At 43.1% G+C, this 14,233-nt stretch overlaps 1 protein-coding gene across 1 annotated transcript in view; it reads left to right on the top strand.

Moving 5' to 3' along the window:
• Positions 1-14,233, top strand: part of ADGRA2 (adhesion G protein-coupled receptor A2) — a 103,905-nt gene that overhangs the window by 83,081 nt on the left and 6,591 nt on the right. Inside the window, exons 9-18 of the mRNA XM_070952574.1 lie at positions 3,184-3,379; positions 4,329-4,478; positions 4,744-4,905; positions 5,562-5,768; positions 6,720-6,924; positions 8,866-9,074; positions 10,046-10,173; positions 10,447-10,570; positions 11,858-12,003; positions 12,749-12,838. Coding sequence (XP_070808675.1) covers positions 3,184-3,379; positions 4,329-4,478; positions 4,744-4,905; positions 5,562-5,768; positions 6,720-6,924; positions 8,866-9,074; positions 10,046-10,173; positions 10,447-10,570; positions 11,858-12,003; positions 12,749-12,838 — 1,617 coding nt within the window. The remainder of the gene's footprint in view (positions 1-3,183; positions 3,380-4,328; positions 4,479-4,743; positions 4,906-5,561; positions 5,769-6,719; positions 6,925-8,865; positions 9,075-10,045; positions 10,174-10,446; positions 10,571-11,857; positions 12,004-12,748; positions 12,839-14,233) is intronic.

Raw genomic sequence — 14,233 nt, 5'->3', positions numbered from 1 at the left:
TAGTTGCAGTCATGGAAAAATGATCAATGAGGAGAAGATGGAACAAAAAGCCATACAAATATTACGTGTTTTGGCTCATAGGTTTGTAGCGTGAATTACACATATGGAGAACTTTGCTGAAAACAAGGATGGCCATATACTCCCCCCCACACACACACTCTGTCACGTACGATGAATTGTGTCTGGGACTGTGCAAATATTTGAAAGGGGCAATGGGTTCAAAGAGGCACTTTTTTTTTTTTAATTTGATTTATATGCCGCCCTTCTCCGGAGACTCAGGGCGGCTTACAATGCGTTAAGCAATAGCCTTCATACTTTTCTATATTTATACAAAGTCAGCTTATTGCCCCCACAAACTAGGTCCTCAATTTACCTACCTTAGAAAGGATGGAAGGCTGAGTCAACCTTGAGCCTGGTGAGATTCGAACTTACAGTAATTGCAGACAGTTGGTGTTAATCACAATGCTATCAGTCTGCTGAGCCACTTCAAAGAATGGTCATAAAGTGTTTTCAACAGGCAAAGTAGCTTATAGAGGTTGAACAGCATTGCTGCATGAGTTGAAGCACGTCAAGAAAGCACGTCAATTTATACAAGCCTACTTATGCGCCCTTCTTCTAGCAAAAATTGGTTGCATAAACTCAGTGGATCCCCTTCTCTTTTGCCCATCTCTGCCCTCTTGTGCCTTGGCAATAGAATTGCAGGGAAAGACCAGAATCAGAAGGAGCACCCCTTCACTAGCATCTTCCCCAAAGAACCTAAATTGGCTTTCCCCAGGAAGCCAACCCCCAAAAAAGGAGCAACACATTTCTTGGAGAGACCCCAACACACTTTAATTGAGAAGACGGGAAGGTGAAGCTGCTTCCTTTGAGTTCCTGCTGCCTTGTCCTGCTGGACAAGGGTTGGGTTGGAGGAGCAGCTGCAGATGAACTGTCTGAATTCTACTGCAAAGCTCCCCTGCCCCTCCCGGGGAAGGCAAAGTCAGCGAGGGATTTGGGATTGCTGGCAATTGAGGCCTGGGAATGATTAAGCATCTGTTGCAAGGGAGGCCATCTGAGAGGCCCGCTCTGGCAGTGCAGACAGGCTCCAGAAACAGGAGGTGTTGGAATTTTTCTGGCACGAGAAAAAAGGCTCATGGAGTCGGCTGTAACCTTGGCGGGGTCTTGATGGAATATAAATTACTGTGCAGTCAATGTGGCTTAAATTAACAGCGGGCCTGTCTTCTAACTCCCTCCCCTTCCTTCCATCTGTAGCCTGCATGAGCAGGATAGAGCCTGGGATTAGACGTAGGAAAAGCAGCTGCAGAAGAAGACCAGCGGAGGGTTGGAAGATCTTCCCCATCTGTGGGCCAGTCGGGTATCCCAATGGGGACCAAAGGCCTGGCCTATTGTGCATAAGAGCTGCTTTGCAAGATTCCTCCTTTTCAGGAAATCCCTGACGGGAACCTGATTGAATGCCAGATGAATAAAGAGATAATTAGGAATTATCTTCTGGCTTTTATTTTATTGCATTTTATTTTACTACAGAAAGGGAGGTGAGGATTCCATATGCTGGTGGAGCAATGGCATATTCACCTTTCCCTTCCCTTCCCTTCCCTTCCCTTCCCTTCCCTTCCCTTCCCTTCCCTTCCCTTCCCTTCCCTTTTTGCAATTCCAGAGGGTTTTTTTTCAGAGGTGGGTTTCAGCAGGTTCTGACCAGTTCTGGAGAACCAGTAATAGAAATTTTGAGTAGTTTGGAGAACCAGTAGTAAAAATTCTGACTGGCCCCACCCCCATCTATTCTCTGCCTCCCAAATCCCAGTTGATCAGGAGGAAATGGGGATTTTGCAGTAACCTTCCCCTGGAGTGGGGTGGGAATGGAGATTTTACAGTATCCTTCCCCTGCCATGCCCACCAAGCCACCATGCCACGCCCACCAAGCCATGCCCACAGAACCGGTAGTAAAAAAATTTGAATTCCACTGGGGTTTTTTCCTGGGGGGTAGGAGAGAATCAAGACTCCAAGAGCTCAGCAAACTTTTTAATTGAACCACTGCATGCCAAAAAAGTCCCATTGAGAAAGCCAAATATATTGATCAGCTCTTGTTAGACTTGGTATGCTTCTGCTATGCAACTCATGTCTTTGGGGAAACCTATTTTTTAAAACTAAAATCACAGCTCCCTGTTCTAAGCTTCCAGATGAAAATGTTCTCTCCCCAACTCCAAATCTCCTTGCCCCATTGGAAAAGGGTCTTGGTACTCATTACAAACATATTATGGGAGAAATACCCCCTCCTCCTTGCTACATCAATCAGCAGCACAGCTCCAATACTCACACACATACTGTTAGTTTTCAAACAGCTAAGGAATTATGTGCTTGATTTGTGCTAGCTTGTTCTTCAGTTACATCATAAGATACATGAGCTGCTGACCAATGTATTCAAGTGCTCTTTTTTTTGAGGGTGTGCTGGAGGAAATATTATTCTTGGAGGATAGATGGAGAGAACTAGCAATCTGCTTTTCACTTGATTTGCACATTATGCTAAGACAGGATTCTCAACTTGTTCCCCGACCCCTGGAGGGGGCAATGTCATTACAGGGGTCTGCGAAGGCTTGAAGAAATATTATGATTTAAATTTTGACTTAAGTCTTGGGGGCCATAGCCATAAAAGATATTTAAAGGCAGTCTGTGGTGAAGAAAAGATTGAGAATCATTGTACTAAGGTCTTCCTTTCCCTACTTGCTTGAACTGTGAACAGGGACAAGAGAAGAAACTTGCTTTGACAGGTGGTATCCAAGGTGTGGGAGTATCTCTGATCTCCATTTGCTTTTGCTCAATTCATCCAGCTGTTGCTGCTGGCATGGGAAGGAAGTGGCCTCAAAATTCTGCGATCCAGATGTTGAAGCTGCTGAGCCAAGGAGAGCATTCCAGGAGGCAAATAAAATAACTGGCATTTGACATTTTCCTATATTCTCAGACCTGAGCTGAAGCAATGGAGACTTTCCCCCCCCATGGTGGAACATTTCCAGTCTTGAACCCTCCCACACCTTATCCCCAACTTTCCAGACCTCTTATGCCACCCTCCATAATTCCTTCATTTTCCCTTGGTTGATTCCATAAGCCATTTTTCTGGGATCTATCTAACATCAGCATTTGATTAGATGGATATAAATGTGCTTTTCTGAGTCTTCTCATCTTTGGTGCTAGGTGGCCACGGACTTTGGCTGGCATCACTGCTTATCAATCCTGCCTCCAGTATCCTTTCACTTCTGGGAATGCAGGTTCTGGCCATGAAAAGCAGGCATGGAGACACTGTGACCGCACAGGCCACTGGGAAGAAGAGGACTATTCACACTGCTTGTACACCAATGATATCACCCGTGTACTCTACACCTTTGTGCTGGTGAGTAGGACGATAAGGACTTGTTCCTCTGATTGTCCTTGAGTATTTTGTAGCCGCTGGACAGACTGACTCAGGCGTTGCAGCAAGAAATGATCACAAGCAATGTCCAAGAATTGCTGGTTCATTCCAAGCAGGAGATTGTTTTCTGGAGTGGCTCAAATAATACAAAACAAAATGATAAAGTGAATGTTTTGAAGCACGTGGAGAGCCCTTTTCACTCCTTGCCATGTATAACGAGAATTTATCCTTAACATACCTGAGTTTTAGAGATCCACATGGTCCATGTCAGCACTGCATTCACCCACTGACTCCTTCCCATGATTTTTTTTACATGTTTAGCAGTACTATTAAGTCACAACCCCTCTACATATTTTCCATATACCTTATTAAAGCCGTACTTTACTAGTCTTTGTTGTACATCCTTCTCTAATATACTGCATTTTATACAATTAGCCCTCGAATTTCATTTTTATATGCAGCATTTTATAAAGTATGTTTTTTTGTAAAATCCAGTTTTCCACATAGTATTGTTTTTGGTATGTCTCTTTCTCAATTATCCATCATGCAGTCCTTTATAACTAAGAATGATTACAACAGATGCCATGTCTCCCATTTGTCCATCTATCTATAATAGTGTGGTCCACATAACATCACAGGATGCATAAGCCCCTTTCTTGCAGACCTCCAAGTTATAGTTGACCACAATTGACTGACCTGGCCTGCTCATCATTGTCACTTCACTCTGACTACATCTTGCACAGGATGGGTGCATTGGCAGATTTCAGTACTTCTCTTAAAAGTGGTGGCTATTTTTTGTCAGAAAACCTAACACTGTAGCTAAACAGGCTTTATCTCCCCATTTTGTAAATTAAGTATTGTCGGATGCATTGGGGATGGGGAAAGAGGGCTTAGACTGCTTTGACATTTATCCCCATTTATCTGCTGACAGATGCCTATCAATGCCTCAAATGCACTAACCTTAGCTCACCAGTTGCGGGTCTACACAGCTGAAGCTGCCAATTTCTCAGATATGATGGATGTCATCTATGTGTCTCAGATGATTGAAAAGTTCACTGGTTATGTAGACCAGATCAAACAGGTAAGCGCATTACATTAGGAGCTGATTTCCATGTGTTCATTTCCCCACATTCATAATGGTGAGGAAAGAAAAGAGGGGTCTACATTCCATTTGTTGCTAAATATGCTCAACATATAGAAAGTCTAAAGTAGAGATGGGCAGTCTGTGGCCACCATCTGATCTTAGAATCTAACTTTCCTAACCAGATGGCCTAACAAGCACATCTTTGATCTGGAGTGAAATGTTCAATGATTTCTTATATCCCAAATTGTTTGCTTTCGCCCAGCTGACCGACGTCATTGTGGAGATGGCAAGTAACATGATGCTGGTAGATGACCATGTTCTGTGGATGGCCCAGATTGAAGACAAAGCTTGTACCAGCATAGTGCACTCCTTGGAGAAGATTGCGACTTATGCTGTCAGCAACAACTCTCAGCATATGGCTGTGGTAGGGATCCAAGCTCTCCTAGTGGGAGGGATGGCAGAGTAAAAAAAGGCTACATTTGAAGATTAGGTGTGGTGTACTGCCAAAAATGCAAATTACAGCTATATTATTTTTGAGGGGGGGGCAAAGAACTAGGAAACAAGAATTTAAAAAAAAACACTGATGAAGTAGGAGAATTTTTACACTGTGGGAAGATTTTGAATTGGCTGAGACTGAGATATACAAGGGCCCAAAGATATTCTTGGACAGCTGTTGAGACTCAAGCATCTTGACATGTCTTCCTTGCTGATGATTGTCTCCTCTCCCCCTCAGTTCCTTGTCCAGTTCCTCGATGTTCCTATTGCTTTAAACTTTCCATAGTACCTCAGAGGAGCACAACTACAATGTAAATGCTATTAGGAGATTTTAAAGAGGGAGAGGATTTTATGTGGCTGCTTCTATCAGAAAAGCCCATATTCAGGGCAGCGAATATGGGGAAAACATCCCACAAAATTGCCATGGGAAAGGCCATCTGTCCAGGAACTTGGATAGCAGTAAGTTTTAAAGAGCTAGAGACTTCAGATTAGGACAAAAAACTAATGGCTGATGACCACACATATGATGGCCTGGATCTAGAAAAGTTGCTTGGTTTCACAAAGCTCCTGGCTTTGTTTATGCAGAACTCCAGGAACATCGCCTTTGAAGCCTACCTTATCATGCCAGAAAGTTATCTGGGCATGAGCTGCATGGCTTTTCAGAAGCGTGAGAACCTTGGTAACCGTTCTCCACGACAGGAACGGTATTCTGAATCCTTGGCAGACCAGCAGTTGAAGTTCCGTTGTGCTACAGGCCGGCCAAACATCTCCTTGGCCGGTTTCCACATCAAGGTGAGATGGGATGGGGAAGAAAGGTTTCTGGTGGATGAGCGTAATAGCATAAGGAAAAAGTACTCCTTATCTCTGGCATAGCAATTGGTGATGTGGGGTTTAAATTGAGGAAATAGCAGGAGAACCTACAGTAATTTCATTTCCATATTGCTTTTCCATGTAAGCAAGCATCCCTATATTGCTAGGTTTCTCATATCAGAACATAAGGCATAAGAACCAGAGCAGCCTGGAAAACATTATTGACATATCTGAAATACTCATTGACATATCTCAATCATGATGGAGGAGGAGGAGGTTGTCCTTTATTGGCTGAATGTGATTGGACACACAAGGAGACAAATTCCTTGTGTGTCAAATCACACTTGGCCAATAAAGGATATTCTTCTATTAACCAGTGATTGAGATATATTGATGGATTGAGATGTCATTAATGTTGCAAGGACAGCTATCAAAAGTTGTATTTCCTAAACAAGCAAGAAGAATGGCACTATCCTGCTTTTGAATCATTCCTTGTCCATGAAAGAAGAGGGAGTCAATCTATTCACCAAAGCACCAGAAGGCAAGACAAGAAGCAATTGTTGGAAAGTAACCAAGGAGAGAAGCAACCTAGAACTAAGAAGAAATTTTCTGACAGCGAGAACAATAAACTGGTGGAATGACTTGCCTCCAGAAGTTGTGGGTGCTTCATCACTAGAAGATTTTAAGAAGAGATTAGATAGCTCTTTGTCCAGAATGGTATAAGGTCTCCTGCTTGTGCGGGGGGTTGGACTAGAAGACCTCCAAGGTCCCTTTCGACTCTGTTATTCTGTTATTCATTTTGCCTGGGTGTGTTAGTACTTTGACTGTTTGTGTATTCAGCCCTTTTGGGATAGCTGGGAGGAGGGTTAACTATGGGAAGGGTTTGGCTTGGCCAGCCCCATCTTTAGCTTTCTTTGTTCCTCTTCTCATTAGAACAGCATTGCTCTGGCCTCCATTCAGCTGCCTCTGGGCCTCTTCTCCCCATCAGTTCCCCACCAGCCCGTGCCCATCAGGTGTAAGCTTCAGTTCCTGGTGTTCCGCAATGGAAAACTCTTCTGCAGCACTGGAAATTCTTCACACCTCGCTGATGATGGCAAGCGACGCAGCGTGGCCACTCCGGTGATCTATGCAGGCACACGTAAGAGACCCCGGTTGCTGTGGCAGAGAAGGACATTAACCCACTGCAGGAAGAAACTGAGTGGCTGGCAGGTTCATTGGGAAACTTGGGACCATAGCATGGAGATGTTTATAAGACAGCTGCTGTGGGATGGATGGCCTGGGAACAAACCATCTGGCAGAGTTAGTGGGGCCAGTCTGGGAATTTTTGCCTACTAGAAGGTGAATGTCTATGGAGATTCTCAATCATCCATGTCATGGTTGTCCCAAAGGTGCTTTTCCAAAAGGCAATAATTATAAGCACTCTGTGCTTAATGCTCAGAGCATTGTTAGAGACCCTACACACCCACTTCACGGTCTCTATTTGTTGCTTCCCTCTGGGAGGAAGTTTCGAAGTATTTCTAGCAGGTCTGCTAGATTCTGTAACAGCTTTGTTTCTTATCCCATCCGCCTTGTAAATTTGCAGGATTTTTTTTTTTTTTTGGTCATGTATATGTATACAGGCAAACTAGACTGTGATGTTTCTCTGTGTCATATGTGTGTGTGGGGGGGGTATATGCATAATGGTTATCTTTTGAGATTGAGGTTCGCCTGATTCGCCAGTTGCGTCCCTTTCTGGATCGGGACTCCTTACGCACGGTCACTCATGCCCTCGTCACCTCCCGCCTGGACTATTGCAATGCTCTCTACATGGGGCTCCCCTTGAGGAGCACCTGGAGGCTCCAACTGGTGCAGAGTGCGGCCGCATGGGTGGTAATGGGAGCGACATGGCGCTCCCATGTAACACCTCTCCTGCGCGAGCTGCACTGGCTCCCGGTGGTCTTCCGGGTGCGCTTCAAGGTTTTGGTTACCACCTTTAGAGCGCTCCATGGCTTAGGACCTGGTTACCTACGGGACCGCCCACTACCACCAATAGCCTCCCACCAGCCAGTACGCTCTCATAGACAGGGACTCCTCCGGGTGCCGTCAGCCAAACAATGTCGACTGGCAGCCCCTAGGGAGAGAGCCTTCTCTGTGGGGGCACCTACGGTCTGGAATGAGCTCCCCCCAGAGATACGGAGGATCCCGGATCTGTGCACCTTCCACCGCGCTGTGAAGACCTTTTTATTCCACCAGGCGGGCTTGGCCTAATCTTTCCCCTCTTTTTAATATGTAAATTTTAATCTGCTTTTAAATTATTGGGGTGTTTTAATTTGTCTGGGCCAAAATGGTTTAATTCGATTTTATCTGGTTCTTAAATTTTTTGTATCTATGTATTTTATTGTTTGGCTGTTCACCGCCCTGAGTCCTTCGGGAGTAGGGCGGTATACAAATCAAATAAATTAAACTAAACTAAACTAAACTGAATGCAAAAAAAAAAAAATCATTTTGATGTATGCTGATTAGAATACATTTAAAGTGACAATAAATTTTCTATTCCATTCCATTCCATTCTAGTCTATTCTCTTGGTTTTTTCCTTGACAACATTTCATTCTTCAGAACTGAAAAAGCTTCTTGGATGAGAAACAAAATGTTTTCAAGGAAAGAAACAAGAAAATCCAGTTGCCTTTTGGAAAAGCAGCTTTGGGACCACCAAAAGGGGGTAGCTGTCTAGACACACTTCCTAATGAAGAACACATAAGCATCATCATTTTTTACTTTTCTAAAATACCCGAAGGCTTATGTGTGACATCCTTGGAAATAAAGTGGATGCTAAAGGCTGGTGCTTTATATTGTTGTTGTTTTTAATCAGAAAACTCAATCTTTATTTGCTTTCCCTTGCTGAGCAGTAGCTCTGTGGAATTTATTTAAGCAACTCTTAAGAGTGTGAGGAAAGCATCCTGATCCTGAAAAAAAGGCAGATGATCTCCTGCCCCCGTTAGGCAAACCCTATCTGAGCGAACAAGCACCTCCTGAAGTTAATTTGAGTTCTGAGCACTTCCATGAACTACTTTGATGAACCCCTGGTTCTGCCTTCCTCAGATGGCTGTGGCGTAAGCAATCTCACCGAGCCAGTCATCATATCGTTGCGGCATTTGGACCAGGGCACAGATCGCACAGCCGCTTTCTGGGACTTTGACATTCTGGGTGGTTATGGCGGCTGGAGAGCAGAAGGTTGCCAGCTGATCCTTCAGGAACCCAACTTCACCACTGTGAGCTGCCGACATCTTAGCAACACTGCTGTGCTGATGGTAGGCGGGAGACAGTGTATGGTACTTCGATCTATTACATTTCTGTTTAGCCCCTGGTTATGTCACATAAATTTCTGCCAAATTCTCTTTCAACAAAGCAAGAAGCACCACTTTCCCTTTTACATGCATTTCTTTAAAATCTTGCATGCATTTTTCCGCACACTGTACATGCCTAATGGTATGGAGCTTCCTTTGCTCCCAACCTAGGATAGATAACCTTCAGATGTTCTAGTCCAGAGCTCCCAGTTTCTTTTGCTACTTGTCAAAGTGGATAGAGCTAAAAGGAAATGTAGTCCAAATTATTTGGAATATGCTAAGTTGTCTATTCCTGTTTAACTTTCCTACTCCACAGATACTTATAAAGACTTAGTATATATTACTGTTAATATGTACAGTAGTTATAGTAACAGTATTTACTAGAGTTATATTTTGCTTGTCCTTCTGTATCTAAGGGCAGCACAGTGACTCAATATTTAAGATGCTGGCAATATCTAAGATGCTAGAATGCCAGCACCCCAGGTTCAAGACCTGAGCTCCACATGACAGAGTGAGCTCCTGTCCTCGCCTAGGGGTCCTGCCAACCTAGCAGTTCGAAAGCACACAAATGCAAGTAGATAAATAGGTACCACTTCTGTGGGAAGGTAAAAGTGCTCGTGACATCATGCCGGTCATATGACCGGGAAAATGTTTTCGGACAGCGCTGGCTCAATGGCCTTGAAACAGAGATGAGCACCACCCCTCATAGTCAGTATAAGTTTTTTCAGTATCTCAAATTGGTTAAGACACAATTCTCTCAGTTTCCCCCTAATAACAACCATATGAGGTACACTCAACTGAGACAGAATGAATGGCTACAGTGCATTGGCCACATGACCCCTTTCAACTGCACATGGAATGACTTTTATAGAAGCTGCCTTAATATCTGTCATCCTCCCATATTATGCCCTAATGAAACGTATTCTCAAATACAGGAACTGAGCAACTTCCTGCATGACTCACCAAGTCCCGCTGAGGTGCTTCATCCTGTAATTTACAGTTGCACGGCTCTCCTCCTCTTGTGCCTGTTTACCACCATCATTATCTACATCATCAATCACAGGTGAATCACTTTTAGAGTTGAAGTTTCTAGCTTCCTGAAATTCTCCTCCCCACTGCTGAGCAGGTACTTACATCCCAGATTTTTCTCGATAACAACACTAGCCCAATTCTGTATGCTTTGAATAACAGCAGCACCAGGAGAAAGCAAACTCAGGGCTTTCTCATCACCTGCTTATCTTTTAAACGGAGATACCTTTACTTGAATATAGGGTCCTTGCCTGCAAAGCTTTATTGTTTGATCTCTTAACTTTCTTATCCCGGTTTTTTTTTTCAGCACCATTCATATTGCACAGAAGTGCTGGCATATGCTGCTAAACCTTTGTTTTCACATCGCCATGACATCTGCTGTGTTTGCAGGTGGTATCACTCTCACCAACTACATAGCCATCTGCCAAGCTGTGAGTATGAGGGCAGGATCTGATTAATTCGGGCTTGTAGGTTGTGTCAGTTGACACATCACTGAGAGGTTTTCTTCATGCACAAGAAACACTGAGAAGTTGCTAAAATGGCTTCAAGATCACACCAGTGTTCCCTTTGCAATGTGGAACTAGTTCAGCCCTTTCTTCCTTTTTCCAAATCTGTCAGCTTCCACATGGGATACACAGAAACGCCCATCACATCAAAATTGCATCACATCACACATACCCCCTGGAATTCCAAGAATTGATAGGTAAACTTCAGCATTCCATTTATCAGTAAATACACTGCTCAAAAAAATAAAGGGAACACAAGCAGAAGACATCCGAGATCTGAATGAATGAAATAGCCTTATTAAATACTTTGTTCATTACATACAGTAGTTTTGTGTTCCCTTTAGTTGTTTGAGCAGTGTATAAACTACTGTATGTAATGAACAAAGTATTTAATAAGGCTATTTCATTCATTCAGATCTCGGATGTCTTCTGCTTGCGTTCCCTTTATTTTTTTGAGCAGTATATATTATTGTAAGGTGTTACAATAAGGTGTTACGTCTATAGAGATTCTCAATTATCCAGGTCATAATTGCCCCAAAGGTGCTTTTTCCAAAAGGCAACTGGACTTTATTGGTTTTTCTTTGAAAATGTTTTGCTTCTCATCCAAGATGCTTTTTGAAAACATTTTCAAAGGGGGGAAAAAGACAAAGTCCAGTTGCCTTTTGGGGAAAGCCCCTTTGAGACATTACTGTAAGGCCATTTTGATTGTCTTTCTATCTACGGTGCCTGTAGATGCAGGGGACATGTTGCCACCTATTTGCCTGGTAAGGAACAAATGAACAGATGTTCCACCCTAAAAACCACCATCTCCATTACCAAACTGTTTCACTCTTAACCGAATCACCTTCTTGAGTGATCAGCCCAAATTTACAAAAGATACATTGCTAGGTAGCTGAGGACACCAATTCAAGGGCAAATCCATGTGCATGCACACATACAAGTCCTTAGCTACTTTGCCATTGAGGCAAAATTGGGAAACTGATGACTCTCTTAAATTTTTTGAGATTCCAATAGCACTCAAGCAGATGGTCCTAGTTTAAGGAACAACTAAAACTCATCTAAAAGGTTTTTTTTTGAATTTGCCCACCTTTGAACAATATATCTCCTCAGATTTATAGGGGATAGATAATCCCACAAATGAAGTCCTGGAAGTTGTAGCAACTTTTATTGACTTCCACTATGTCTGTTTTCCACATCCCCTCCCTTCTCCAGGTTGGCATCATTCTCCATTATTCTTCCTTGTCTACTCTTCTGTGGATGGCAATGATGGCACGAGTGATCTACAAGGCATCCGCCTGGAAGGCACCCCAACAGCAGGAAGGGGAACCAACTCAGCCTGCTCCTCGTCCAATGCTACGGTATTTTTTTTTTTTTTTAATTTGATTTATATGCCGCCCTTCTCCGAAGACTCAGGGCGGCTTACAATGTGCTCAGCAATAGCCTTCATCCTTTTGTATATTTATACAAAGTCAGCTTATTGCCCCCACAACTGGGTCCTCAGCTGGGTATTAAGGAAGTAGGAATTATAGGACTTGTTATAAGGCATCTGAAGATTGCAGGGACTGGATGTGGTTTGCCATGATTAACTTACAAAAGAAGTCCTATTGAATTAAGATTTCTTTTGTAGGTTAATATGTATTTATATACCCATTTAACTGGTATAGTAGATAGTGACCCTGTGTGTGGTGGGAACTTAAACATTGCTTGATTCCTTGCATCAGGTTGTAACGCTATTGGGGCATCTATTTCTCCCCCACCCCTTTAAAACCTTATAAATCATTCTGAGATTCTGGGCAGGAAATGAGAAAATTAGCACTTAAATGAACAAATGATACAAGAATAAAATTGGCAAAATTTTCTATGATGGTTTCCATACTCAACTCATATCAAAAACACAAAGAAATGGGGCCAATTGAACATGCATGCAAAATGCAAGGAAGGTTATATAGAAACAACAATTGCTTGAATTCAAGATCAATATGCTGTATGAGCCTAATCTATGATTATTGCATCCAGTTTAGGATTTAGTTCTTGTAATAGATATCCGACTCGCTCTAATTCATAGGCTGAATTCTGCATGGTATTTTCTGGTTTTCTTTCCAGGTTCTACCTGATTGCTGGAGGGATCCCCTTGATCATCTGCGGGATTACAGCGGCAGTTCGTATTGACAATTATGGAGATCAGGACTCGTAGTATGTATTTGCAACATCCAATTTGATCCTAAGGTATCATGATTGTGATCCTACTTGAACATTGATTATGAGTCATCAAGTTGGCATTGACTTAATAGCCATAGAGATAAATGATCTTCAGGATGATCTATCCCCAATCTAGTTCTTCAGATCTTCCATCACTGTACCCACGACCACCACAATTGAGTCCATCCACCTTACTGCTGGTCCACTGTATCTACTTGTACATCAGTGGTGGGTTCCTCCCGGTTTGGCCCAGGTCCACCAAGCCGGTAGTGGTGATGATATGATGTCACTGAACCAGTTCTGCCCCCCTGCTCCACCCACCCACCCCCGTGTTATTCTTACCTTTTATTTGGCCCCACCCCCAATCTATTGCTGCCTCCTGAGTCCCAGCTGATGGCTAGAGGGAAAAAAACTGTTTAAACTCTTGCCATGGGGCTTCAAAGGGCCGCCCTACAGCTGATCAGTGTTAAAACAAATGAGTAGACCGGTGCCTGCAAAAATACATGAGTAGACCAGTGCCTGCAAAAATAAATGGGTAAATCGGTACAGCTCTGCAAGCAGTTAAAAGCCTGGTAGACCAGTACCTCTGCTAAATCCTAAATGATATGACCATCAAGCCACACCCACAAAATAAGCCACGCCCACAGAACCGGTAGTAAAAAAATTTAGAACCCACCCCTGTTGCACATATGTATTCAGTTGCATGAATGGATCCCAAAAACTGGGGGGGAGGGAATCCTCAGTGTTGTTTTCAAGTGTTTGAAGATCTCTTGGGGATTAAATATGTTCCTCCTAAGTGCCCCCTTCTTTGCCCCATAAATCCTGTCTAATCTTATCCTTCAGGTGCCATTTTACCACATTTCAGAAAGGACAAGGTGTGCATTAACAAGCATTCTATTCTATAGGTTCTATAGGTTATAGGTGAATAGAGACATTTGGTTTAAGTATTTTTGGCTATGAGCCACCAGTAGATGTCTCCTCTCCTGCATATCTGTAGTTTCCAGAGTCCCCCTTTGGCTGCTTTAAGTCAAGGTAGGCAAGAGATTGTATGGAATGGGACAACTTGCTGCGGCCAACTCACTACAGTCAATTTGTTGTGGCCAACTTCCCATGGCCAGCTCATCACAGGACAATTCAACAATTCAATTGAATAATTTAAAACAATTAAAACATCATTTTAATTTTTGTCATTCACTTTTCATTATGTCCCTTCTTGGCATCTTTCTTTAATGATTCTATCCCAACATTTCTTCGGTATTAGTATAGCTCTTGTCTTACGATGAGTTGGCCATGGCGAGTTGGCCGCAGTGAGTTGTACTAGACCCGAGATTGTATGTTTTGTCATGAAGAACAGGAGCAAAGTTGTTGCTGCTTTGTTAGCTATTCATA

The sequence above is a fragment of the Pituophis catenifer genome, unplaced genomic scaffold (genome assembly GCF_029215685.1).
Source record: "Pituophis catenifer annectens isolate HBS135680 unplaced genomic scaffold, rPitCat1.0.hap2 SCAF_12, whole genome shotgun sequence".
In the NCBI taxonomy this organism is placed as follows: domain Eukaryota; kingdom Metazoa; phylum Chordata; class Lepidosauria; order Squamata; family Colubridae; genus Pituophis; species Pituophis catenifer.
This window is presented reverse-complemented; position numbering and strand designations above follow the sequence as displayed.